This window comes from Hippopotamus amphibius, chromosome 10, assembly GCF_030028045.1.
Source record: "Hippopotamus amphibius kiboko isolate mHipAmp2 chromosome 10, mHipAmp2.hap2, whole genome shotgun sequence".
In the NCBI taxonomy this organism is placed as follows: domain Eukaryota; kingdom Metazoa; phylum Chordata; class Mammalia; order Artiodactyla; family Hippopotamidae; genus Hippopotamus; species Hippopotamus amphibius.
In genome coordinates, this window is record NC_080195.1 from 87,024,444 (window position 1) to 87,048,562 (window position 24,119).

The following is a 24,119-nucleotide window of genomic DNA, read 5'->3' on the forward strand; positions in this document are numbered from 1 at the left end:
TTTCTCAAGAACCCTATGGGAAGTAAGTTGTAAGAAATAATAAAGCCACCATTTCTATTTTATTAATTCCCTTCATCTACTAGTAAGAATAGAAATTATAATTCAACACCCCATATTAACCCCTAGACTCCAGCAACTTCTCAGTTTGAGGAGACAGGCTACTAAAGATGAGAAATTTTCCAATTTAATCTTTTAATATTCTGGGTGTTTTTGTTTTTGTGTTTTTTTTTTTGTCAAAAGTATTGTGTACCTCAGGAAGAAAGCCTGATTTACTGCTTCCTGAAACAAAGTGTTCCTTTAAACATCTGGTTTTATAAAATGCACTGTAATGATGCTTGTCAAATTTAAGCATGAACACTCCTGGAGGGCACTTTAACAGACTGCAGGGCCCCACCCCCAGAGCTTCTGAGTCAGGGCCTGAGAATCTGCATTTCTAATGTGACCCCAGGTGGTACAGATGCTGCTTCTGTGGGAACTACACCTTGAGACCCACTTCACTATCAAAGCACAATTCCTGAGCCAGAGGAAGTAATTTTGATATCTCTAACAGGGCATTTTATCCATTAAAGATGACTTTTTGCTATTGTATGATTAATTTCAAAGAAGGAGAAATTTTTCCTTCCTTTTGAAGTATCCTAAAGCCCTACAGTGAAGCCCTAACTTAACTTACTATGTAACTGTACTAAATTATTTTGTTTCTTTTCTACTAAATAGACCCTGACAGCTCCACAAAGAGGATGCCCTCACCCAGGTGAACAACAAGTTTTCTTCTCTTTCACTGGATCAGGTCTAGTGAAACATTATAATAAGCAATGCAGACACATGTATCTTTGGTCCTCCTATCCTTTGTCCTTAAAGGTCTGTTTAATGCCTCCTCCTAGAACCAGTCATGTTTACAGTTATTGAAATTACCTTGAGTGCGCACAGGATCTGACATAGCACTTGGGTCACTGAGACCTTGGGGGTTGATTGCTCTGACCATGAATAAATAGATTGTATTGGGCCGCAGTCCTCTCACTGTATAGAGGGTGGTCTTTACATGGTTTGCCACTGTCTGCCAGCTATTGCTCACCGATTGGCTGAAACATGAACAGAAATTTCATTTAAAGAGCAGTCATAAGGGTCTAGGAAATGGAGTTGGGTATCAATGACAAAGGTTAATGGCTGAAAATTAAACACACACACACACAACGCTTGAAGTGTTCAGCCCAATAAATGAAACATTTGGATGATTTCAGTTTATTCAACAACAAAGCCGAGCCCACCTAACGGGAAGTGCCATGCACAACAAAATTAAACTCAGCCCAGGAGATGTGATAGCCCTTTGCTAAAGCACAGCAGCCCACTAAATGAATACCTGTAAAAGGAACAGAGGCCAAGATCACAACATCAAGTTTATACAATAAATATGGTCCTCATAAATGTATATATATACCTTGAAAAGAATTAACCTGTAGAAAGAATAAATGGACTACAGAGTAAATTATGCCAATACAGTTTCCTGTTACAAGGTGTGTTTTCTTTTGCATCAATTCCACATGCAATATTATAATAGAGCCTTCTAAAACTACATATCTGTAAAAGAAGAAAGGAAGCATGTAATGAATATTTTCCCTTGGTCACATTTTTAATAAAATTGTACATTACACAGTATTGTGATTTCTCATCTCGGAATGGTGAAATACCTCTGAATCTGCATGTGTGGACCCCTTAACTGTCATCTACAGAGGGGATGCCCTTCTATAGCCCTTTGTCTAAGGTCAAATGCTGCTTTTGTTTAGAATGAGGGGAAAATGTGATTTTCAGGGCTATCTGTTTATTTTTCAGAAGTCCTTATACATCAAAGCATGAAAATTATAGAAAAACAGTTTTGAAATTTGAAAACTATGTATTGATCATTAACTTTAATAGATTAGGGAAGCCTAAAATGAAAGTGATGATTTGTCCTAATGCTTAAAAAGGAGAGAGGCTATCACTATATTTATAATGGCAAAGAGAACACATTGAAACTGAATAAGAAGCTATGTTTTCCCATTAGTATAACTATTTATTCAAATTCTCATAAGACATTTGCTAATTTATAGCCTATATCCTTAAATCGATGGCGATCATTTCAAATAACAATTGGACCTCTTTTCCTTTCAGCAATCAGAAGTGCATGTAATCAATTTCTTAATTGTAGTTATTAATTTTCTCTTAGGCATAGCCAACACCTGTATTCAAATATATAGTATAAAACACTGGAATTATTTTAAATTCTGCTCTAATTATTAGGAAATAAAGTTCCAAGTTTCCATGCCTCAATAAATGTTGCATAACTTAAAAAATGCCCACGCCTAATTAAATTATTTTCTGTTTAGTTCTAAAGCCAAAATTCTCATCTTATAAATGCCTACAATGGTCAAGCTAAAGAAAAGAGCTAAGTGATTATGTCATAGCTAGATCCCTACAGAGGTAGGCATGGGTAACGCATATTTAATCTTATAATTAACATATGAATGAAAAATAAAACTAAAGTCTATTCTTGAATAAAGTTGGATATAAGAGATAAATTCTTAAAGTGCACTGATTAAACATGTTCTTAGAATAAAACAGTGGGATAGCTCACTTGAGATTTTAGGATATAGGAGCTAAAGCAAAAACCCAATGGAGTAAAAAGGAACTGTCTCATACCTGAAAGCCTCAATGATATAAGCACTTGCTGGAAGGGTTCCAGGGGTACCTGGTTGCCAGGACAAGGTGACACTGTTCTTAGTAACATCAGTGACCTGTGGTTTGGATGGTGGTCCAGGCAAGTCATTTAAATCATAATTTTTACTGATTGTTGCTCCAGATTCTATAGAGGACAAACAGAAAAACTTCATTTCTGATTGCACAAGCTGACAACAGTGCTTAAAAGAAGGAAAATGAATAGACAGTAAGCAATTCATCTACGTGAACCAAAACTATATACCTAAATATTTGTTTCTCTTACATTTTAGTAAGTATTTACTTCACACATGATCACTGGAATTGCTTGTTCTTTAGACAGAGAAAATAAAATAAGATTATCAAGTACAAATGTTTAAATTTCATGTGCTATGCCATGTACCAAGTGGTTGTAGAAAGGAAAAAGTAGCACGAAGCTTAGTTTTTACATTCAGTAAATTTAAAATCGTGATCTCTCTTTAACCTATTATTTGATCATGATCTAATTACTAAAACTGACTCAAGATTTCTTCTGTTAAAAGAATTCACAAAGGACCCACCTGTTACATCCAGCACAGCACTCCAGGAAGTCTCCCCACTTGAACTTGTAGCCACACAAGTATAAGTGCCAGTATCAGAAATCTAGTGTGCATAGAAAGGAGAAAATAAAATTGTTTTAACTGATTTGTGGAATAATTACTCAATCTCAACAAGGCAATATTTGACTTCTAAAACGTGATATATCATTTGGCTGTCCAAATTATACATTAGAGTCAATCAAAAGTACACATAAAGTATTAAAATAAGCTCATATTATGTTATTTTATTCATAATAGTGATTCAAAGATTCTTACTATATTTCTACAACTAAATGTTATTTGTCTGTAAACTTTGTTTCTCTATTTGCCTCCACAGCAATCCTCTTATCTTTTAATTCCAGTTTATATTGGGGCTTCACCGTGTCAGAGTTAGATATGGATAACTCAGGACAGAATTTTCCAGAATCTTATAAACACTCAGAGATCAGTAACGCAAAGCTGTCCTCTTTGTCATCAATAAACAGTATTTCACAGGATAAAATATACCCAGGAGTAAACAAGCACTGAGATAATAGGGGGCAGCTCTTCTTTTAAAGACGTGGAGAAAAGTGAAGAAGAAATGTTTTTTTAAAAAAAAGGAAAACTAAATCTTTCCTTTTAAAGAGTGCAGTCCTCATATTAAAACTGCAGCAGTGTAACAGTGAATGGAATAAAGTTGTATCATTAAAAACAAACAATACCTATGATATCATTGCAGTATACAGCTGAAAGGGTCACAGAAATCATCTAACACACAACACTTTTTAAAGCATACTAAAAACTGTCATTCATTGATTGCATAAATTGGTTCTGTTATTCATGAAGACCAACAAAAGACTTTGAGGAATAGCTGATAATATAATCAAGAGTTCCCTTTTATAAGTGTTAAAGGCAGAAGATTCTGTGATTATACCTTCACAAAAACGCCAAGATCAGTAAGATGTAAATTAAAAATCCTCCCTGTGGTTGAGCCCCGTGGGCTTACATTGCAAACAACATTCATTCACATTAGTTTACGGGTGAAGGAAAAGTGAGACTGGGAAGAGAAACTGATGACCAAACAGAATAAGGCAAAGCAGAAGATGTAGAATTAAAATTCCGTGATGAACATGAGTCTAATTGTTGATAAAATATGGGAGTTCATGGAATATAATATCTGCTGGGTTCAAAATGTAAGTGTATTGATGACTCAACCTTCCACAATTGATTCTCGGGTAAATCATTAGTGCCTGGATGTTACTGAGGTTCCACCATTTTAATTGATTTTAAATGTCATTATGTATTTTAACTTAAGTTTCAAATTGCTCTGGCATGTCACTTTTTGCCATATTATCTCTATACAATTGTCTTCAATTATACCAAGGGATGATGGGGGATGGCCATTGTAGAAAGAGCCATTTTTTCAAATGTGGCTGTGCACGCATTATAGTCGTTAGAAATCTCTGCATTTAAGAAGCATCACTCACAAACTAAATATAATGAGCCTAGGTTGGATTTTAATGGGACGTTCATTTGAATATGGTCTGTGAAAGAGTAAAGAATTTGCATTTTATGATAGCAGTTGAACTAAAATGTAGCACTTGTTATTATGTGCAAATGCTAAAAGAAGAATACTAGGTAATGCTTCTTAACTGCACGTCCTTGTCATTGTGTGGAGATACAAGTCTGACACTAGCTGTGGTAGGTAGATTTTAATGAGTATTGGAATATTCTACTTCTCAAAAGAAACAGATTCAGTTACCAATTAGCTGGACCATGGGAACACAGTGTTCATCACACTACTTTTCCCCCCTTGCATTAAGTACTGAGAAAGAAAGAAAGACAATGGAATATGTCCTACAGAAACCCTCTCTTGACTGTATCCGTGAAGTACCGTAAAACATTTTATTTCCTGTTAAAGACAGTCATCTTACAGAAAAAATAACAATGCTTTCATTATGGAGTTTATAAAAAATGATATGGAAAGCCTAAATATCATTGCTAAAGCTGACTTGTATCACCGTCATCAACACCAATTCATTTTTATTCCCTTAACTTTAAATAATGTCTTTTCTGGTCATGAGTGCTTCACATCTTTTCCATCCTTCTTTTGTCCTTAACCAAGTGCTTGAAAAGAAGAGACCAATGTGCTGGCACACGCTCGCACCTACTTTTCTCCTTGTGTAGTTGGCTGTAGACAAGCCCTCAGGAGCAGGCATCTCAGAAAGATTACTCAGAAGGCTGACTGAGGGGCTCAAAGTTTGTTTGACATCATCAAGCACCCACCTTTAATTGCTTCTTTTAAACACTACTGGGGGTCCTGACTGTTCAAGCACACCCTTCAATTCAGTCGTACAGTGGAAATGCATTAGCCTCCATAGCCCAAGAAGTCTGCCTTTAGCTCAAAGAGAGAGGTTAAGTTGTTTACTCAAGGAGAGCTGGCACTCATTTTTTAATAACTCCCATGTTGTTCAAAGAAGGTTTACAATTAATTTACAATAAATGAAAAGACAGGCTAAAAACCTGTATTAACTTATTTTTCTTTAAATTGAATTTGATAGCATTTTGTCAACTTAGAGCAATAATTAATGTTTATCTCAAAATTAAAATAAAAAATTATGTACTTTGATTATAGTAACAAATTAAAGACTTGTGTTTGTGCATATGCACACTACAAAAAAGTCATTCTTCCTTTTTGTTATGTATCTGTATTCTACACACCTGATAAACACATAATTGTAAATAATTTACACTGTAAGAAAAAAACACTCCCCAGTGTGATCATTTGAAAATACACATAATAAAAATATTTCATCTTCCTCCTCTGGCTTCTGAATGGGAAAATTCAACTTCTTTTCATTTGTTTGTTTTTTAATCATTTTGGTTCCCAATTTATACCTAGATACCAGATTCTACTAATTGTTCTTCCACCGAATCAATCTCAATCAATTTTTCTTAACGTACTATTACATCAACAACCCTAATTCCGGCCCTCATTCCCAATCCTATGACTATTCTGACATACTCTTGAGCTTTAACATAGTGCTTGCTACATGGAAGGGAGGATTTCTATATTTGGTTGAATGAATTGAATATACTTGTGGAGGACAGGTGGCCCCCATGATAACATCCTTCTGGTATTCACACCTTGTGTAATCTCTCACCTTGAGTGTGTGGGGGACCTGTTGACTTACTTTTGGCCAACAGAATATGGCATGAATGACAAGCTGTCACATTTGTGATTATGTTATACAGGACTGTAATCCTGTCTTGCTAAAACACTCTCTTCCGTGTTTACTTTGAGGAAGCAAGCAATCATAATGGGAACATCTACATGACAAGGAAGCACAGGCAGCCTTCCGTCAACAGCAAGCAAGAAGCTGAGGCCACCACTCTGACAGACGTTAGGAACTGAACGCTGTTAACAATCATGCTGTTTGGAAGCAAACAGGTCCCCCCAGTCAATCTTCAGATGAGACTACAACCCTGACTGTAGCTTTGTGAGACCCTAGGGCAGGAGACCTGGCTAAGTCACGTCCAGGCTCCTAACACACAGAAGCTATAAGATAATAAATGTGTCTTGCTTGGAGCCTCTAAGTGTTTGCTAGCACTGTTTTATAGCAGTACGTAGCCAATACAATATTTAGAAGTAAACATTTATTTTGAGTTGCTCCTGAAGCAAGTCTAGCTTGGTAAGTTGGCAGGAATGGTCATTTTCTATCATGTCATCTTCTGTTAAAAGACCAGCAATGACTTGTTCTTTTCCATGGATTTAAATCTAGACTGCATGGCAACTTTACCTAAAATGTAAGACTTTTTTACCAACTAGCCAAACCTGCTTCCTATGTAGTTATCAGTCTTATCTCTTTATTATTTCCCACATAACTGTTTGGCTGAGCCAATTTATCCACATTTCCTTATGAACTTCCCTTGTTCATGACAGTAAATCAGAAGCATTTGTCACTTTCAAATTATTTTAAATATACTGTTACTATCATTAACTTTACGTGCTTAACCTTTTTAGTTTTATTGATTGCATACATATGGGATTGAATGAAGGAATAAAAAGTTTCTAGGTCTGTTATGAACTTATAATTAACATAAGGACAATGATCTTCCCTCTAATTTCAATTTGTCATTTGTAAAATAAGAAATAACATGGTCTACAATAAAACTCAAAGTAATTACGCAGGGATGTAAAATTTTAATTTCACAATACTGTTTTTCCCTAGGAAAGTACATACTTATGTTGAGATGAAGAGCCAAATACAAGTCCAACATTACTTACCCTTAAATTCTTAATCTGCAGCGTTCCTTGCTCTTGTATAGTTGCTCTTGGATCTCTACCCAGGAAAGTAAATCCCTCCTTTAACCAGCTAATTACAGGAAGAGGGTCACCAGCAGCTTTACATTTCAGTAATGCGGTACCATCTACTGCCAGCGTTTGGTTGGCTGGGCCTTGTAGAATTATAGGTGGAGGTCTATCTGTCAAAACTAAAGGACAAAGATATTTTCAAGATACTTTTACCTTTATGAAATTTGGTAGTCTATATATCATCAGTAGTCTTATATCAAAAGTAACATTAAAGCCCCAAAGTCATACATATTACTTATAATTTTTTCTGTATATTCTATATCCATTATATATCTATCACCTATACATACTATACATACATCTGTACATATTTTACTGAGGCCATACTATTATTTATAACTTACTCTGAGTTACCTATAAGTAAGATGATGATGAGATCAATTCTGACACCTTAGAAAGGCTTAGTATTATTGAAAGGCTTAATCATATTAAAATGAATGAAAATATGGAGAGCTTATGGCAATCACTCATAAAATGGCTATATTATTTCTCATATGCATATTTAAGAAAGCCTGTGGAATATCACATGAGTAGAATCAATTTTTACTCTTGCTTTTATGATACATATACAAGTAATACATAATTTTACCTTCATGGCACAAGTTCCATGATTTATTTCTATAGACTATAATATTTTCAATGATGTTAAAATATTAGGCTATAAATAATTTATTTCCAAAATTGTGACACTGGGCTCTAGATTACAGTAATATAATTTGGATGATATACCAGGTCTATACAATTAAGCAAAAAAAATCTAGTTAAGACTATACTTATGACATGACAAAAATAAGGTTTTCATGAAAAATCTGTGGTTACATATGCATCAATTTCTGCATTCATTTGAGTAAATCTCCCATAATTTCATAAACCTAGTTCACTATTTTTTTAATCAAATATTGATTTGTAGCAGTATCATCAGTGCCTTTAGAAGTATTATATAATGATTTAGGAAGTGTATCAGAATGTATAGTAATATTTAAATGGGTGATGAAAATATGGAATAAATTGGAGGCAAGCTTTCATCTACAACTTATTAGAAGTTCATTTCATAATAAAACATATATCCAGATCCAAAGAAGTTTTTCTTTAGAGAAAGTTTTATAAACTTCATATAGGTTTTGGTTAATTATCCAAATATGTTCTTTATTATATATATTTACTGTATATATAATATTTAAATATACATATATATAATTCACAGAAAGAAAAAATGGTGAATTTGTATTACTGCTAAGCAACTGTGAAGAGTGTTTTTTCTCAAGAACATCATATTGTATTACAATGTACATAATCAAAAAGTCATTTTGCTTATTAATGCTCTAATTTCCTTTGTCTACCAGCTTCTACAAATACCAGTTTATATTTTATATGCTTCTCAATCTAGATGTACTTTTATTGCTAGAGTTCACAGTTTTGGGGAAAAAAAACATTAAATGAAACAGCCCTTTTAGAGCCTACCATGAGAAAGCCAACCAATTTTGATTTAAAATAGAGGTTATGGGCTTCCTAGGTGGCGCAGTGGTTGAGAATCCGCCTGCCAATGCAGGGGACACAGGTTCGATCCCTGCTCCAGGAAGATCCCACATGCCACGGAGCAACTAAGCCCGTGTGCCACAACTATTGAACCTGTGCTTTAGAGCCCATGAGCCACAACTATTGAGCCCATGTGGTGCAACTACTGAAGCCCACGCTCCTAGAGCCCATGCTCCACAACAAGAGAAGCCACGGCAATGAGGAGCCCGTGCACCACAAGGAAGAGTAGCCACTACTTACCACAACTAAAAGGAAAGCCCGCGCACAGCAAAAAAGACACAACACAGCCAATAAAATAAAATTAATTAATTAATTTTAAAAAATGAAATAAAACAGAGGTTATGATGTATGTCCCCTGCATGTCAAGATAGAGTGGACTTCCCACCAACCTAAACCTACTACATCAAAATATGTATTAAAATGTGTGTATATGTAGAAAACCTTATAAAAGCCTAAGGAAAATAATACTCTCTGTGTATTCTTTACAAATAAAAATTAGAGCTATTTAGTTCACTGATTTTCTTGATCAAATTCTTCATTTTAGAAGTGAATTAAATAATCTTCAGAGAATGTGAAAGTGCAATATTATAGCAATTTCGACATATTTGGCAATAACTGTGCAAATAGATACTCAAGTTGAAAACTTCATGGAATTTATTTTCTTCATGAGTCAAAAATGCAAGGCCAACCAAACGTTATGAATAATTTTTAAATTCAATGAGAAAAATGGGTCTGCATTAACAGAAAAGAAACAATTAAATTTTATATGATGTTACTTTGTTTCATATTAAATATCTATATAGAATTCAGTTAGCTTCTTACAACCTGCTTTTACGGTCGTATCCCTGAAATCATTAGATAAAGGCAAAGGACATCTGATTAGTTTATTTTTCTCTTTTTTACTGCCCAAATGTGCAGCTCATTGTCTTTTAAATGGATTTGATCAATAAAGTAATTGAAAATCTCCTGGCCAGGAAGAACTTTCAGTTTCAAGGATGTTATGGGTGAAAGATGACCACAAGTTTCCATGACACTAAGGTCAGAGGTTAAACGAACATTTAGGATTTCCAGTGATCTGTGAACAATTCCATGGTTTTCTCTAGCTATGCATTATAAATCCTCAATAAACCATGCATATAAGATCATGGTGTGACATCTATTGTCAATATAAGATATAAATGCATTTCTTCTCTCCAGTCCTTTTAGATTCTATTGGCTTTACTCAGAATTCTCATTACAATTTTCTAATTTTCTGAGAGAAAAAAAGAGGAGAAGAAAAGAAATGAAGAACAGTGTAAATAAGTTCTTTTAAAGGGATATTTTGAAGTTCAAGTGTATTAAAGCATCTTAGCTCTATCTATAATCAGTAAAATTATCACTCAACAGCACCTTTCATCACCATCAACAATCTCATCTCATGTGAATACTTGAGTTAAAAATATTTCCAAGAAAGGAGACTAAGTACAAAAATGTAATGACAGAAACATTGCTATAGATATTTTGCTTGTTTTTCTCAACATGACATATATTTTCATTCTACACTAGAATTTCATTTGGCTTTAAGTTGCCCTGGATCATACCAAACAACAAGTTCAAAAGGAAAATGATTGCTTATGTATGATTAAACTGTTAACCAACATGAAAAATTCAAAACTATGAATAAAAGCTGAAGTCATGGCCAATGTGGTAAGTTAATATTTAGAGACAAGAGTTATTTATAAAAAGGGGTGTGTGTGTGTGTGTGTGTGTGTGTGTTTAGATGTTGAAGTAGGATTTCTTTACTGCCAAAATCAATAACTCTATAACCTCCATTCAACGTTCTTGAAAAAGGATCTTGACTTTGTGATTGCTTACTTAAGTAAAAATCAATGTAGAAATTAATATTCAAGCCAGTTGTAATAAAATGTTTAGAGCCATCTCAGTCATCAGATTTAAATTTTCTTATCACTCTTTTCAGTTTGACCACAGAACTAAAGCAAGAATTATTACTGGTATGAGAGATTATGTCAACAACAAACATAATTTCTCAAAACATGTTTTCCTTGTCATTATATCAGGCAAAAATTTGAATATCCACCTGTTTCATGAACCATATCAGTCACATCAACTGGCTCTTCTCAATCATCAATTTTGTTTTCTATAAATATGGTTTGCCTTCTTCATAACTTCATCTAGAAACATTTAAAAGTCTGTCTTTTGTAAAATACCATAAGCAGCTAGATTACAGTAGAGCTCTTAAGCATTATATTTGGAATGTTTCATAGTAGTATTGAGTAAAACTTAGGCTTTGGCCAGAATACCTTATTTTCCAAGTATATGTGTCTAGACATTTTTTCTAGGAGAGGAAAAACTAGGAACTTAAAAAAGATTAATAATTATATTTTTTTAAAGAAATATGGAGGTTTGAAGGATCAAAGATCTTGTCCATCTAAGGAAGAATGTCTTGGCACTGTTACTCTTGAACCTGACTCCTTTCAGTTCCATAGCAGTAAATCTCTGCTGCATCAGCAGGTGTGGCCATTAATGACTCAATGTCCCTGCAGCTAATGTTTGTTCTATTTTTTCCCACTCCCATCATGGCACTGAATCAGCCAATACCACGGACAGACGTTAAAAAATATTGCCTTTCTATTCATTTTAAATGACCTTTTAATCTACATGTAAATTGGAATTGTATGGAAGCTCAGCAGAGAAAGAAGAGGATCAGAGAGGTCACAGCCCAAAGCTCTTGTATCTCAGAACTCATGGTGGGAAAAGGTGGGGTGGGGTGGGGGTGGAGGGAATCAGATACTTCACAAATATAAGAGAGCAAGAGAGAGGTTTTAATTTAAGATATGAAAGAATATGGCTTAACTTCCTGCTCGGAGGTTCACAACATATCTAAAACTCCCTATGTGTCGATTGTGACCAAAAAGCACTTGGGGAAAAAAAATCAGATCTTGAAGAGCCCTACATCTTTCTCAACTTTCACCGTGCATCAGGTTCTTCAGTTAAGATTTGTAGTGCATACATGCAAATAAAAAATCATTTTAGCATCCTTTTGTAGTCTGGAAGCTATTTAATTACTTTAACTCAGTGAATGTATAATTAAAACATCATAGGATGTCATAATGTGATTAGCTAAGTAAAAAGTCATCTCTGTTTCCACTGATATTAAAGATGATATCTCTTTCTCCTCTAGTAAAATAAAATTATATCTATCCACTAGAAGCAATCATGTCAGCAGGAGATTAAATAAAAATATACAGATGACTTCCCTATTTCTATTTCACTAACATAATGCATCTCTATATTTTTAAGAATAAAATAGACTGTATTTGATGTTCTTCTTTGGGAAAGTAAGTATTAACTCAGGGAGAATTAGAAACTATTAAGAATGTTATTTTCCTAGATTCAAACTTAGAAGGCAAGCATTAATTTTAATGATTTAACTAACAAATCAGAAAACTGCATATTTTGGAAACAGAAGTCATTATTTTCAGAAAACAAAACTAATATAATATCGCACCATCAGTAACTTCCAGTTGAGCTTTTGCTAAAATGCTTCCTGCCACGGTTAGGGCCTGGCAGATGTAGTAACCTGCATCCGAACGCTGAATGTTGGTAATTGTAAGGTCCCCCGTTGGCGACACAGAACATCTACTGTTGGGCTGTTGGGGTTGGTTTGGGAAAAGCAGGTTCTGTGGAAACAAACAAAATTTGATCAATATTCTCTTCTCACTCAGAAGGAAAATAATATTAATAACAGCTATTGCAATTAGAGAACTGTGGTTGGAAAAAGAAAATACAAAGATTTAAAAATATGGTATTGAAATGTTTAAATGCCACACGGTGAGTTTCATTGGGAAATTTTTTCAAATCATGGGAAAATGACGTGCTGTGTTCTAGGAAGTGAGCGTGATCTCACTGAAAGAACAATCATCTAAAAAAATCTAGGTTTTTATCATGACCTTTTACGCTCTCCTTGACTTTCTGTGAGTTACTGAATATTTCTGAAACATGGTTTCCTCATCTGTAAAATGGACATAATAATGCTTACCTGACTCAATGTATAAGACCCTGTGAGAATCTGGAATGTAACATTAGCTACGTGTGTGTTTCACAAACTGCATATTGCTAAAGAATGCCAGATAAATTTTCTGCTGATCATTTTGAATATTTGATGTAATTAACTGAGTTTCTCTAAAAGGTGTGCAAAAGTGTGTGACTGAGACTGACACAGAGAGACAGCCGAATCTACTTCTGCTGTAAGATTTCTGCAGGTTGTAACATCTTTGAAAGGAGCTAGGTATAAATGCTACCTTGTAAGCAAGATTAACCAAATCACTGAAAATAAAAAAGAAGATGCACGATGTTTCTGAAGGATGCATGCGATGGTGAAGAATTTCATAATATTACCCTTTTTTAAAAATAAAAAGTTCTTTCGTTTACTGTATATCTCATAATAAACACAAGCAGTCAAACCACAAAATTGTGAAAGCTCTCATAGGACAGCAGTAAAGTTAACTTGGATGACCCATGTTGCTTTGCTGTTGTTCAATTAACAAAAAATTGGGTATAATAAATCATATTGAGATATGCTTCCAAGTTGGATTATAAATAAGGACATATCAATTTTTATGTTGTATTTACTTACAAAAAAGAACATTATAACCCTCTGGGATCTGTTTCTCGATATAGTAATTAATTTTCCAGGTTTGTAATTAAACAGTTTCAATACATTACAATCAGGAGGTAATAACATTCAATTAAAGGCATAAGACACATTTTCACCTTAAAATGTTTTTACCCTTGAAGTAATACCAATGGAAGAGGATAAAATAGGGTATTAACACTTATCAATTACACTAAATGACTTTAATCCTGCGAATGATGTCCTACTTTAATTAGGAGCTCTTCTCTTTATTGCAACATGATGGATGTCCACTTTATTAGATTCAAGTGTGCCACTGGAAGCCCGCTTTACATAAACATTACCATGTTATTAAACCCTTTCTAAAAGAAGTGATGTTTGCTAGCATGTCAGGAATATAATTTCAAAATGCTATTGCCCTCCTATAAAATTTGTATTACTGTATGAGTCTAGACTTTTTCATACATAGGAAGCATAATTTGAGAACAAGTTAACCCGCCTGTGGAATCCAAATATATTACTGAAATAAACCATCTGAAAGAGAAGAGTCTAAATTTTAAAGCCACTTGAAAATGATACAATAACTCAAAGTGTGCACTTTCCTACAATTAGCCATTAGAATACTAATTTACATAGCACTAATACATCAGATGGGCTTAATTCTCTCCGGGATCTCTTCCTCTACAATGTGTTATCAGTCCACCTTCTAAATGATTCGTTGACATGGAAAATGGCATATGATTGAGGTTAACCCATCATCTTTACTCCCTGCTTGTACGACATAGGCAAAAGAAAATGGATATCAAGCAAAACCCAGGAATTCTACAGAGCTCTTCTTGCCTTGAAGTGCCTGAGTGTCCTATTAGTGCTAATTGGCATTATCAGCACATATTGAGGAATATGGACCATTAAGTCCAGGCTCTTAACTCTCTCTACTGATGGATAGTCATAGATCACTGTAAAAATTGGATACTGCAGACAGTAAGACCAATTTATTTTTCCTAATGTCCCAATTCATGATTTGAAAATTTACAATTTGCTCAAGCATTTCTCTTTTGTTCTCATTCACAACCTCCTGTCTCTCTCTCTCTCTCCCCCCTTTCCTCCCTCCCCCTACCCCTCTGTCTGATGTGGGAGATAGGTAAAGTAAAGAAAACGAGACTCAGATTATAATCTAATCAAATCACCTAACTCAAAATTTTTTTTCCCAGAGATTAATATCTCTGGAATTACATGCCACTTTGTCAAGTAACAGAAAAAGAAATACTGTAATGCTATTTGATCATTACTTGTTTAAAAAACATTAAAACACAATGCAGCATATTTAAATATCATGCTTATTGGGCCACAAGATCAATACATATTTCATGCAATAGCATGTATAAACCTGGAGCTATTTTAGGGCATGCGATTTACACAGGATATCACTGTATCTATATGATAACAAGTTATAATGAGATTTGACTCTCTACCTGGATGTAAAGTGTAAATCTGCAACAATCAAATTGCTGTACATCATTATATTTGTATCATGTATAAATAAATAGTACATTCACGTAAAGGAAACCTACTGCTTGAGGCAGTAACTTCTCTGGACTCCACGGCCCCCAGAGTGAGTAGAGGGAAAGGGCTACAAGCAGAAGGAGAATCTTGCCAGGCTACCAGGGCTCTTCATCCCTTCCAGCCTGCTCAGGCATGGTCTGCGTCTGAGGACAGAGGTGACCAGAGTGGTGCTGAGCCTATGTGCCTGGGCAGAGGGACACCTCTGGCCCTAGCAGCCCGGCCTGAACACAATCATGAACTTGCCACTTCAGCCAGGAACAAGGGAAGGCAGATGCATTCTGCATTTTCCCCATTCCTCATCTTCAAAGTGTGAATGTAAACTAACTTAAAGCACATAATCTTCACAACTTATGTGAAGTAAAATATATTATCCTCATATTTTAGATTAAGAAAATGAGCTTCAGTAAAGTTAAACAGTGCTACAAAGACTGTAAAATCTAAGGAGGGGAAATGGCTTTAGAACTGTTTCCTTTGTCGGGGTGTGTGCGTGCGTGTGTGTTCAAGTGTGTTATAACTATATCATGTTGCCTTACACTCACTTTAGAGTTTGGGATGTCTTAATCTGAAAGCAATTTTTAAGTGAAGAATCAAGGAACTCTATGAGTAGAAATCTATTGTATAGTTACTAACTGATAAAAAAAAGATGGCAATTAAGCCCAGAAACAATCCTGATGTAGGATAAGGCAGTGGCCAAAACTTTACCTTATCTTTCCTATCACTATCTTTATATCCCGCAAATCATGGGGGAAGTGAATCCAACAAAGAACATTGAGGAAAGGAAGAAAGATAATTTGCCTGTTAAAACTGCTAGCTTGGGGTGGTACAGAACCGTACAGGAATCCATAACAGTGCAAAAAGGCGGCTGAGGAGAACTTCCTCAAGTCTCTCTACTCGGATAATCACACACAAGTTTTGATCAACAGATTCTCTTAATTTAGTCTAAAGCATTTTCCATCTCTGGCAAAGGTTTTACACTGCCTGAGACTTTTAATCATGGTTTCCATGTTTGCCCAGGAAATTCTTTCAGAACTTGGACTCACAACAGCAGGTGCTAAGGAGGAAGAGCAGCAGGTCTCTTCCTGGGAACGATATGCCTCCTTGGGAATGCTTCTGGAGAGGCGAGAACGAAAATATCTCCAGGTCCCTTAGGAATGCACAGGTAAATTCTTAGACAAAGAACTCAATTTCTGATCTGGCTTAAGCTGGAGGTTCCACTCATTGCCTCAGAACCTAGAGGCTTGTGCTTGTCCAAGTTTGGACCAAGTTCTAAAGGAGAAAAGTGGTGTATTCAACTCACTTTTAGCAGAGTTTGAGAGATCAAGCTGCCCAGAGAGCCCTGAGAGGACAAAGCCAGCGCGGCAAAGACCAGACAAGTGATGGTTTTTTCTGGTATCTAATGTATTACTTCCTGTCTAACCCCTCCATGAGGGAATTCAGAAGGGATGATGGAAGAAAATAGTTCTCCTACTCCTGAATGAAAGTGTGCTCAAATTAATGATAAAGAAAAGGTATTGGGTTGACTAAAAAGTTCATTTGTGTTTTTTTTTGTAAACATCGTATGGAAAAGCCCGAATGAATTTTTTGGCCAGCCCAATGTTTATGCTATCTATGAAAGGGGGCTGAAATTGGTTTCTAGGCTGATTAATAATGGAAATATTTTTGACTGTTTTACACTTGCCCAGGATGTGCTAAGTGCTTTATCTATACTAGCTCACTTATCCCAATGTAGCTCAATGCAAGAAAGCAAACTTACCTTTCTGTCAAGAGATTTTAAATAGCTACTGGTTAGACTTTTTCAGATAATTTAGTTACACTGTATTGTATCTATTTGATGTAAGATAAAAATTTTATAAAATAAACACTAGAAAAAAAGAATGTTGTATTAAGGCATCTGACTCCCACTTAGTTTAGAATTCACTGGTCTCTTTTTTAGAAATAAAATAAATTCGACATTGATAACAAGAAAGGCAAGACAAACTTTGAGGACCACCAGAGACAGGGAGTTCAGAGACTTCAAAAAAGCAGTCAAGGCTTACACTCACCTGGCTGCCTTCTTTTTGCCAAAAAACTGCTGGCTGTGGGTTTCCTTTAGTTTCACAGGGAAATGTCACTGTTCGACCTTGAGCAACAATCTGATCTCTTGGCCTAACCACAAACTGTGGAGGAGCTATAATTTAAAAGGAAAGAAAGTGTGTAAATATAAACTGTTGACAAAGAAAAGTATATCAAAGAGAAAATCTGATACTAGGTGGATTGCTCAGTGCCAGACAGAGGCTACAGTTCTCGATTTATTTTTAATGATTTCTCAAAACACAATGGGGAAAGAAAAAGAGCACTCTATCAGATGTGAGGAAAGAAGTAAATGTATTAGTAGACACATTTTAAATGTACATTGTAAATCCTGCAGCCTGTATACTTGCATAGGAAAATAGATTTTTAGCTATGTTCTACAGTTTTTAATAAAAAACACAGTTTCCCAATATGGTTTTGTGTTTTGAATAAAGATAGAAAAGAATCACTGCATTACTCAACCACCCCCTTCCTGTGAAATCAATCTATTAACCAACATTAATTGTTCTTATAATAACTGCAAGACATTGTACTAGTTACAGGGATACCAGAAAGCATAAAACATGATCCCTATTCTCAAAGTGCTTATATTCTAGACTTGAGGAGTTGGAAGTGTTGAAAATATAAAAGAATTGAAGAGATGGGAATTACATACAAAGATAAGCAACAATATAAAGAAACATATGAAAGTGGTTGATTCTATTTAACTCATTTCATTTAGATTAATAAGCATTCGGCAATGGCTACGTTCTCCTACTGCGCACTGAAGACACACAGGTAAAAAGCATCTACCCTGCAGCCATGAAGGTACTCGGAGTCTAATAGAAAAGAGAAAACATGATCGTGTCAACAACAGCAAAATTAAAACAACTCTTGAAGACTGTGGTAAGTTCAATGACAGAGGTGCTCTCAGAGCATAGACGAGAAGCACTTAAATTACAGTACGTATCATAAGTGTGATAGGATTTCAGGAGAGAGGGATCCCTTTGTGTCATGGTGGCTATGAAAGGCTTTATGCAGGAGGTGGACATTATGGAGACTGGGAGGGAAGGGAGGCATTTAGAGAAGTAGAGAAATGAACACATTCCAAGCAAGGCCCTAACTGAGCAAAGTACAAGAAGCAAGAACACATCTAGTATACAACGTGTAATCGGCAGGAATGGTGGGTCCCCATTGTATAAACATCATTGACTATAGAAGATAGATTTGTATGCAGTCTAAGAAAGGCCTGAGAAGCCAAACTGAAGATTTCATTCTGACTCTTTCTGAGCTGCAGAGTGATAAATGTAAAGCATATATTTTGGAAGTTTTAACCCTCTAATGAATGTAGTATACAGATTGTGAGGGAGACAGATTAGTCGATAAAGTAGGGAGTCTGATTGGAAGACCAGTAAAATGGTGTAGGCAAAAATAACGAGACCTAGGTACAAGTAACGCCAATAGAAAATAAAGGGATAGGGTAAAAATGCTAAGAAAGTTCAGATTTAAATTCAGGGCTAACTATAAAGAGAAAAAAGAAAGTGAAAAATAGTAGACAGTGTAACTGGAAGTTTTCACAAGGACATTTTCTTCATACCAAACCCCACTCTTGTTGAAGAGAAAACAATATGTTTATTCTATAACTTTTCTAATCATCTGTTTCCAGTGTAACTCTTTGTTTATGCTAGAAAACTTAAGACCAAGAAAAAAACTTTAAAATGAACTCTAATTTTGAGAACCCAGTGTACATGGCCACAATTCTAAAATTTGAAAGCTGAGGAATTTTAACAATAAGCACCATTCAGTAAAGTCCTTTACCCAGAATTCTTTCAGTTCTTTAGGAGTACTTAGCTGCAGGTCCAAGAACGGAGTAAATGTAGGGTAGCCTCAAACATGTAACCAATTACTCACCCTTACAAGAATGCTAGCGTAGAAACAGCAGCAGCATTTTTTTTTTCAAAAAATCCACTGAGATTTATAGTGGCTTATGTTTGGTGTCCTATTATACTGCCTCCTAATTCAACACATTCAACACATACCTCAGGGACAGAAGGAATAAATCTACTAAGTGAAATTTTCTTATACAACTACAGATAACAGAAGACTCAGTTTAACAGGATGGAGAAGCCAGATTTATGGGTCTATTTGAACAGAAGGTGGTTTATGTTGCCCTGTATTTTCAAGAGATTACTTGCTTCTTACGATCTTCTTGTTATTTCTACACAATTCCACTGAATCAGCAGATACATTGATTTTTGTCCCACATTTTCTAATAAGAATGATAGTTTAAATCAACGTTACAAAATTACTTTAGGAAAGACTCTTAGAACACTGAGTGTCCATTTTTCAATAGAGATGTGAAACCACCAGATAGTTATACCAAAAAATATTTAAGATTGGTCTCTATCATCGGCAATAGCTAAATAAACTTACAGACATTAAGAAAAATTTAAAGATCATTGTATATTTCTTTCCTTCTTAGTAATTCTATGAAAAAAATGTTTACTGCCAATATGGACACTAAGTAAGAAGTATTGAGTAACTTAGCTTGTCCCTCATTATCAAAAATTAAAAAATGAAAGTCAATATAGTAAAAATCAGTTTACAGTCTTTGATGAAAATCACATATACAGCTTATTAGTTCACCTGTATTGCTTTGGACCAGAAAGAATTTGAATTGGCTCTCATAACTAGTTAGTAAAACTAGTTAGTAAAAAGTTAGAGCCCCATATGCACTATAAAGTCCTTCTCTATATAATTTTTAAAATGTAATAACTGAGAATACACATGATTAAAATCATCAGACGAAACATCAAATTAAAGCAATGAAAACATTTTTTATAGTTTTAAGCATATTATGCTTACTCTGTTTATCTATCTACCCATCTAAATCTCAGTAAAATTACCATTTGCACTTTAAATATCAGACTATAGATTTCTTGAATTTGATTTTTCAAGCTTTCAAAAACCTTTGGATACATGAGTGATTTTGCAAAATGCTTTTGGAATCCAGATCCTACAATTCGAACACAGCTGCTAAAACATAACCCCCAAAATAAGGACTGGCGAATAACCACAGCTATCCATCCACTTTTTGGAAAAGATATGATTCATCTGTTTATTCGTTCAAAAATGTAGTGACTGGCTACAAATATTGAGACATTCTGCCTGGTACAGGAGATAGAAAACAAAATAAAAAATTGTTCATAGCCCATGGCAGAGACTTCCAATTAAATAAATAAATAAAAATAAATACAGCAGAGTGTAATTTGTATAATAATAGAAAAATGCAGAAGGCATTGGGGGAAAAAGTGTGGAAGAGCATAAAACTAGATCAAGTAACTGCTGAGGAAAGAAGAGGAAAGATGTCAGGAGATGGCTATCTTTGAATTGTGTTTTGAAGCACAAGTAAGAGTTCACAGGATGGAGAGGAGTCAGGTCACTTGGGACAGAGAGAGGCAGACAGGCAGAGACATGTGCAACCGGATACATTGGGATGATGTAAATGATTTTAAAAATAAAATCAGGATTGCAGAAGTGTTATAGGTAGGGCGAGACAGTTTATGCTGAAGGAGCTTTAATTTTGCCCTAGAAAGTATGGAGATTTGTTTAAAGATGTTTATGCAAGAAAGATATACTAAGGTTGTGTTTTAGAAAGAATGCTCTTCTTAAAAGAGAAAAGGCAGATGTGAGGCTGAAAAATTTTAGCAAGTTGGGAGAGGAAATCCAGTTGAGAACTGCTATATTCATATTAGCACCTAAATATAATATTTCATAAGAACTCTTAAAGGACAAAGAAATTCTGCAATATCACAGTGCAATATTTACCACTGATGATATAATCTAAAAGATCAGGAAATCAAAGTTTCTTGAGTTTTTACTGAGTACTGAATATTTAAAGACTACTAATGAAATGCTATCAATATTTGTGTTATTCATGCTATGAAATATCCTTTCATGTGATGTTTATTTATATTGCACTTTTACTCTAAGCTATTATAAATACACTGTATTTCTAACGTACCAAATTGTTTCTTTTCACCCGAACTTAAACCACACTGATCTTGCTGAAACAAGAATCACCTTTTCATTTTTAAAATTAAAAAATAAAATTAAAGATATTAAAGCATTTTACAAATAAAAGATTTTAAAAGTATTCAAGTCTTTGAAAATGTACATCCTTTCTTATTGGCATCTGAAGTTGAGCCACCAAAACGAATTGCATCAATCACTTTTACTTCTGTAGACTCTCCCTCTCTGCCCAAGATCTATATTGTAATCCTCTGTGAAGGGATATCAGCGGAAGGAATTTATTTTTAAGGTTTTAAAATGAAAAACTGCATCAATAATTCTTTTGATAACACTTCACAGTTTTGGTATTTCTGCCAGGTGGCAGTGAAAATGGTTTGAAAAGACCGTACTTTGCTGATGGCACCAATGGGAGGGAGTAGGCAGAGAGGTGGCATTTTATCAACATAGCACAATAGCACAAAGTGTGCTATATGCAAAATGGATTTTCTATGATGGCTCTCATTAAAAATAAAAAAACACCATTAGGTCCTCAAGATGACAATTCAAAACACACATTTAAACCCAATGTGAATTAAAGAGTTTGAGTTATAAATTCCAGAAGAATATGCTAGCTATAGAAATGGCAATTCTCTTATATATTTCTAAGACAGAAGACTATAAAATACATATTTATAGCATCTCTAAAACCCAAAGCATTAGACAAATCTCTTGTAACTATGATGTAACAACCTACTTGCTTAATCTGTTAAGCGATTATACCTTATTGCTTCAGCTATGACAAGAAATGAGATGAAGAAAACAGAGTGGTACAATTCAATGTTCAAGTACACATATATAAGTTAAAAACAATAGCTCCATAGGAAAAGTATGTTGTGTGATTTCCAGAGGAGAAGACCCAAATATAAAAAGGTCAATTAACATTAGAGGTCTGGTACTGTTCACCCAAAACTGTATTTTTGAGAATTTAAATACAATGCACAGTAAATTAGATTTGATTTCTGCTAAATTATGCTTTGATACTGCATTCAGCCCAAGCTGGCTTCAATCAAAGTCACGCTGCAGCTCTGTTATGCTAATGCCTGCTGGTGTGAGTGAGTGGGTGATACGGAAATCGGATGGCTGAACATGAGCAGGAAGCACAGGCATGAGATGGGCTTGGAGATGTAGGATGGGGGACCCTAAAGGTTAATCACATCATGTTCAGAGTTGTTTTTACAGGAAAATATGACTTTCCATGGCAGACATGAACATGGAGACAGTCATGAAACAGTTGCATACATTAATATGTGACAGGGCAGTTACAGGCACACTCAGCAGCTCTTCCTTTGGGTACAATTTTGTGCCTGAGTGAATAAGCTTCTTATTCGGTAACAATAAAGATTATGAACTTTGTATCTTAAACTCAAGTATAAAATTATTTTGCTATTTTTTTTGCTTGTTAAGTTATAATATACTCTATAAGCATATTTGAAATGCACATTCTTCCATCATTTGCTTGTTTTAAAGATTTGCTGAGTTGAAAACTGCTTAAAACAAGAATAATTAAAATTAATTGAGTGCTTATTAAGTGCTAGGAGGTGTGTCAAACCATCCACAGGCATTATCTTATTTAATATTCAAAAGAGCCCTATGTCTTAACTTCTATCATTATGATGTAAAGACCAGAACATTGAATCTTATAAAGGCTTTTATATATTAAATCAATAGATAGGAAGATGGACTTGACTTCTGATCCATCTGACAGTTGGACCTCTTAAACACATATGGTTCACTTCAAACCATACGACTAACTGAGAATCTGTCATGTTTATTAGCAAACAGAAGGGTGAGAATTATATGCTATGGTTTCCAACACGGTATAATACTGTTAAAATCATAACATGTTTTTCCTAAATAATTGCTTTTATCGTCAAAGTACATAAAACCTATAATCTTGCTCTTTCTGCACCATCTGTAAGTACAACCTTTCTTAAGTATACTTATTTCAAGAGATTCTTTATTCAAAAACCTACAGAGCTGTTTCTATCGCTTGCCATTGCAATGCTTGCAAATCATTCTCTTCTGTGTAGCATTTTGTCTTCATCAGCTGGCCCAGGGTGTTACCATCCTGATGCTCACCTGTCCCCAAACTAGCTCCAACATTTCAGCAGACCAGTCTACTTTCGATCACTTGCGTATGTATCTGCTTCTTCTAGTGGTTAATCCATCTTGAAATCTATTATCCTTTGATCCACCTTGTCCACAACGAATAGCCTGAACACACTCTAATCTTGTACTTTTCTTGTGTTCTTCCCACTTTAAGGTACTGGCCCTTGCTTGTATTATTTTGTTTCTCTATTTTACCCCCCGCCTGTGTGCCTTGATTCTTGATTCTTCCATTCTGTTGTAAACTCTTACTGTATAGTGTGTTATTATTTTGCAATGAATTGGTATCTTTATTTGGCCTGGAAAATCTCCAAGTAGTGAACACTAAATGAATGATTTGGAATAGAAAATTAAGAAGAAAACAGAATTCTTGATTTAAAGCAAATACCCCAGGTTTTCTCCATCTCATCATACCTAAAGAATATGATGCATTCCTACCAGTGACAGTAACTCACTATTATAGTAATTTGGGTGGGGAGAAGTGGAAGAAAATATATTTGAAAAAATTTCCTAACTGATTCTAATATGCCCCTCTGTAGAG

At 34.8% G+C, this 24,119-nt stretch overlaps 1 protein-coding gene across 12 annotated transcripts in view; it reads right to left on the minus strand.

Moving 5' to 3' along the window:
- The window catches only part of ROBO2 (roundabout guidance receptor 2), a 570,793-nt gene that overhangs the window by 86,320 nt on the left and 460,354 nt on the right, over window positions 1-24,119 (minus strand). For all 12 annotated transcript variants that reach the window (XM_057696195.1, XM_057696205.1, XM_057696199.1 and 9 more), the window contains 6 exons: window positions 17,395-17,519; window positions 12,665-12,836; window positions 7,534-7,739; window positions 3,249-3,330; window positions 2,674-2,836; window positions 913-1,079 (listed from right to left, as the gene is read on the minus strand). In XM_057696195.1, coding sequence (XP_057552178.1) covers window positions 913-1,079; window positions 2,674-2,836; window positions 3,249-3,330; window positions 7,534-7,739; window positions 12,665-12,836; window positions 17,395-17,519 — 915 coding nt within the window. The remainder of the gene's footprint in view (window positions 1-912; window positions 1,080-2,673; window positions 2,837-3,248; window positions 3,331-7,533; window positions 7,740-12,664; window positions 12,837-17,394; window positions 17,520-24,119) is intronic.